This window comes from Rissa tridactyla, unplaced genomic scaffold (genome assembly GCF_028500815.1).
Source record: "Rissa tridactyla isolate bRisTri1 unplaced genomic scaffold, bRisTri1.patW.cur.20221130 scaffold_29, whole genome shotgun sequence".
Taxonomy (NCBI): Eukaryota; Metazoa; Chordata; class Aves; order Charadriiformes; family Laridae; genus Rissa; species Rissa tridactyla.
The window spans coordinates 966,234-970,770 of NW_026529507.1; the positions used below are offsets into that span (position 1 = coordinate 966,234).

General features: G+C 54.2%; 1 protein-coding gene across 1 annotated transcript; it reads left to right on the forward strand.

Annotated features, from left to right (window-relative positions):
• Nucleotides 1-3,272: 3,272 nt before the first annotated feature.
• LOC128903310 (olfactory receptor 14J1-like) lies at nucleotides 3,273-4,190 on the forward strand. Its single transcript, XM_054187327.1, has one exon. The coding sequence runs from the start codon at nucleotides 3,273-3,275 to the stop codon at nucleotides 4,188-4,190; it is 918 nt and encodes a 305-aa protein (XP_054043302.1).
• The last annotated feature ends 347 nt before the right edge of the window (nucleotides 4,191-4,537 follow it).

The window sequence follows — 4,537 nt, forward strand, 5'->3', positions numbered from 1 at the left end:
CAGCCCAGGCTGACATTTTCACACCCCTGATCAGAATTCCCTCTGAATTGACTGGACTCAGCAACACCTTTGTTGGCCTACCTTGCGCCTGTGCAAAGATGTTGTCCCAAGAGACACAGAAACCTGCTGGACAGTATGCATGCTGCTGTGTTCCCCTTCCAGTGGTGTCAGGGTCATTAATGTCTCCAATAAGACCTGGGGTCATTATTCTGGAGACTTCCTTGTGTTGCTTAAATAGGCAAATGAGTGGAGATCCCAGTGTGATGCGCTTCCTGTTCCTGAACTGCTCTGCATCGACTGGGTGGAGGTGGGTCAGACCCCGCCTCATTGCCCTCGTGGGATTCAGTTGCCGGCCAACAGAAACTGATCCTATCAGTCATGGCATCTGGAGTGTGTGTCTCGCACCCACTCTGAAGGCGATGCCTTTCCCGTAGGTCCTGTGCAGTCCCTGCCGGCCACCTGCAGTTGTGCTGGAGAGCCCTGGCACCTCCTGTAGCACAACAGGCCTGTCCATGGCCATCGAGTAGCTGCCCTGAATTAGGTTAGGTGATGTGGGGATGTCCATGAGACATCTGCCGTTACAGTCAGTGGGGATCTAGTATACACGGCTGATGGAGAAGATGGATGAGGTCAATGGCAATGAGTACATCTGGTCCCCTGTCTACCTCAGAAGGCTGCCCTGTGTTGAAAGAGTAGGGAAAAGTTCAGTTGTCCGAAATGTGGGCACGTGCTGGTGGCCAAAGGAATTCCTCGTGAATCTCAAAGATGACGGCACCAGATACTGCCCTGTCTCCATGAACTGCTCCGTTAGATCTTGCAGTTACCGGCACGTATCTTGGACCACGTCTGAGACCTGAAATGTCAGTAGGTGTTTGAGTCTGAAGAGCTCACTGCTGGCCTCCATCTCCAGGAATGACGCTGGGAGCTGAGACCAGCAGCTCCCATGCAGCAGGTGCCTATTTTGTGCCCACCTGAAGAGAGGCAAGAGGAATCCCCCCTCCTGTGGGATTGTGGCAGCCCTAAGTGAGAGCTGAGTCCACTTCACACCCAGGACTACAAACCAAGGAGGAGATGCCTCAGTTGACGAAGCCGACTGCCTTCACTCAGCGGGGGCAAAGGAGATCTGGCACTGTCCAGGTTTCCTGTCTCATACCAGAAGGAACAAGACCTTTCTCGTGCGCAGCTCTCTCTGACAGGAGAAATTACCCGGCTGGAAAGAAGCGTCTCTCCAGAGGTGCAAGAGAGACCACACAGTATTACTTCAGTCTCTTTCCCAGTAGGTTCCCCTGGAGGCACAGGGACACCTCCAGGGAGCCCCGAGGAGGCAGAGAAAGTGACGTCTCGGGCTGGTCCTCTGCGTCTGGGCTGGGCTGGGCTCCTGGGATGGAGGGAGCTCGTGGCAAGCGGGCAGCGCTGCAGAGAGACAGCTCTGCCCAGGAGCAGCTCCTCTGCAAAGGGCAGCAGGGCTGAGGGCACTGCCTGCAGGTAACGAGGGGAGACGTGTGAGGCCAGCGGATCTTAAAGGCAGCCTGGGGTGGGAGAGTGCTGAGAGCTCACTGGGAGAAATCCTCACAGCCTTTGCACAGTCTCTGGCTGCAGGGCATTGAATCTGCAGCTGCTGGAGGCATCTCCAGAAGCTGGAACATCCCCCAGCCTACGGGATCTGCAAGTACAACTCTCACAGTTTCTCTAGTTTCGAGGAGAAGGACAACGTGTGGAGCAGGGCTTCCCTGCTGCACCGTCAGAGGGACAGGGCATGCTGTGTCTCTGCTGCAGTATAATGCAGAGAGGCTCCCTGGAGCAGTCTCCTAAAGCTGGCATAGCCCATGGCTAATGTGATCTGTCAGGAAGGCTCTCAAGGCTCCGTCGGTGTTGAGAAGGATGTGCTCGAGAGCAGGGCACCCCTACCACATCACCAAAGGCACAGGGCATGTCGGCTGCCTTCTCCCAGGGACGGCTGCCGGGCTGTGAAGGTGGGTGTGCGTGCAGGGGTGCTCAGGGCTGTCCTTCAGAGCAGGGTCCCCGTGTCCCAGGGAACTGTGTGCTGGGCCAGGGACTCTGCTGCCTGCCAGGGTCAGCTCTCAGCCTGCCCGGGGAGCTCCCCATGGCGCTGCGGGGAGAAGCTGTGGGTGGAAGGAGTGACCCCAGTCGTGTCATGGCAGGGTCCTTGTGCAGTCGTGAGGGTGCTGCATGGGTCGTGTTTCCTCCCAGCTCCAGATCACCCCCAGGACATTTGCAGAGGGTCCTTTTGGAGAAGTACAGAGAGGCAGCATTTACCTGAAAGAAAGAGGGTCCCTGCTTGGAGTTTTCCACTCCTTCTTTGCTGGATGGGTTGTGAGAGAGAGGATTTTACTTCTCCGTTCTGGAGAAGGCAATGATACCCTGGTTCTAGCAGGAACTTTTCTAAGCTGCTTGTTAGCGCTTGCAGGCACTTGCCCTGAGGGCAGAGCTGAGCACACAGCAGGTGTGGTGGGTTCTCTGAGCACTGAAAGGGAGGAGACCTGGGGACAATGACACAGCCCCAGGCAGAGACAGCTCTGGGTGGCAGAGACATGGGCAGAGAGTGAAAGGGAGCTACTGCAGGAAAGGTCATGGGAGAGGGGATTCCAGGCCCTCCCTGCCATCCCCTGCAGTGCAGGTGCCTTCCCTGGAGACATTCCGTGGTCTCCTCTCCCCACACAGTAGAGTCCTCCACCCCTGACTATCCCAGGTATGAAGTCCTGAGTGTCCTTCCCAGCAGCCCAACCACCAAAGAGGAGAAATCCTTGAGTGTCTGACTGTGTCTCCCTGTCCTGACTCTCTTGGCAGGAGAACTGTACTGACTCTATTGGCAGGACCCACAAGGTTTCACTGGCAGCACAGCAGAAATGCCAGGGATTTCTGCCTTAAAAACACTCCTCAGGTGTGGTGGGGAAACTACAACAGAACACCACCAACAACAAGGTGCCCTGAGCTCTGCCCTGCAGTCGGGTGACAATGCTGAAAAGCCCTTTGATGCCAGGAGTGGATTTAATCTGAGATCACCCCGTGTTCCTTTTTACACATGGCTGTAGGGCAGGACTGAATCCTGCAGAGATCTCAGCTCTCTGGTGGACTATCAGCCAGCACCAACCAGAGTGTACAAAAAGGACCTGCAAAAGGTCTTCCTGAAAGGCGAGAGCCAGTTTGCTGGGTTTCTAAGACCAATTGAATACTTTAGTTTGAGAGAAATCTTCCCCAACTTCTCACTGCTTTTCTTTCCATTAACAGGTCTCCAAGCCCAGGGGAAGAAAATGTCGAATGGCAGCTCCATCACCCAGTTCCTCCTCCTGGCATTTGCAGACACACGGGAGCTGCAGCTCTTGCACTTCTGGACCTTCCTGGGCATCTACCTGGCTGCCCTCCTCAGCAACAGCCTCATCATCACCACCATCACCTGTGACCACCGCCTCCACACCCCCATGTACTTCTTCCTCCTCAACCTCTCCCTCCTCGACCTGGGCTCCATCTCCACCACTCTTCCCAAAGCCATGGCCAATTCCCTCTGGGACACCAGGGACATCTCCTATACAGGATGTGCTGCACAGCTCTTGTTCTTCATCTTCTTTCTCACAGCAGAGTATTGTCTTCTCACCATTATGGCCTATGACCGCTACGTTGCCATCTGCAAACCCCTGCACTACGGGACCCTCCTGGGCAGCAGAGCTTGTGTCCACATGGCAGCAGCTGCCTGGGGCAGTGGGTTTCTCAATGCTCTCCTGCACACGGCCAATACATTTTCCCTACCCCTCTGCCAGGGCAATGCCCTGGACCAGTTCTTCTGTGAAATCCCCCAGATCCTCAAGCTCTCCTGCTCACACTCCTACCTCAGGGAAGTTGGGCTTCTTGTGGTCAGTGTCTGTTTAGCATTTGGTTGTTTTGTGTTCATCGTGCTGTCCTATGTGCAGATCTTCAGGGCCGTGCTAAGGATCCCCTCTGAGCAGGGACGGCACAAAGCCTTTTCCACGTGCCTCCCTCACCTGGCCGTGGTCTCCCTGTTTGTCAGCACTGCAGTGTTTGCCCACCTGAAGCCCCCCTCCATCTCCTCACCATCTCTGGATCTGGTGATGGCAGTTCTGTACTCGGTAGTTTCTCCAGCCGTGAACCCCCTCATCTACAGCATGAGGAATAAGGACCTCAAGGATGCAGTGTGGAAATTGGTATCTGGATAGTTTCAGAAGCATTGAGCTGCTTGTTTTCTTCTGCAAATCACTCCGAATGTAACTCATTGCAGGTTGGTTTTGGTTGTGAGTTTCTGGGGTTTTTTTTGGGTTTGTTTTTTTTTTTTATTATAATATTGTCCACAAAAAAAAGTCATAATTTTATGCCATTTCCAATTATGTATCTATTCACCTTCTGTGTGGTGTGACCCACACGCTGTGTCTAGGAGGAGAGATGCTCTCTCTGTGTTTTAAGAAAATAAAGGACCTTCAATGAATTGTTTGATCCTTCCTTTGAGACCTTCTCTTGAGCTGCAGGGGCAGATCCTGTGTGCAGAGGTGGAGGGGAAAAGAGTCCC

Excerpts from the sequence above, each read along its gene's own strand:
- LOC128903310 (XM_054187327.1), top strand. The coding sequence starts at position 3,273 with ATGTCGAATGGCAGCTCCATCACCCAGTTCCTCCTCCTGGCATTTGCA.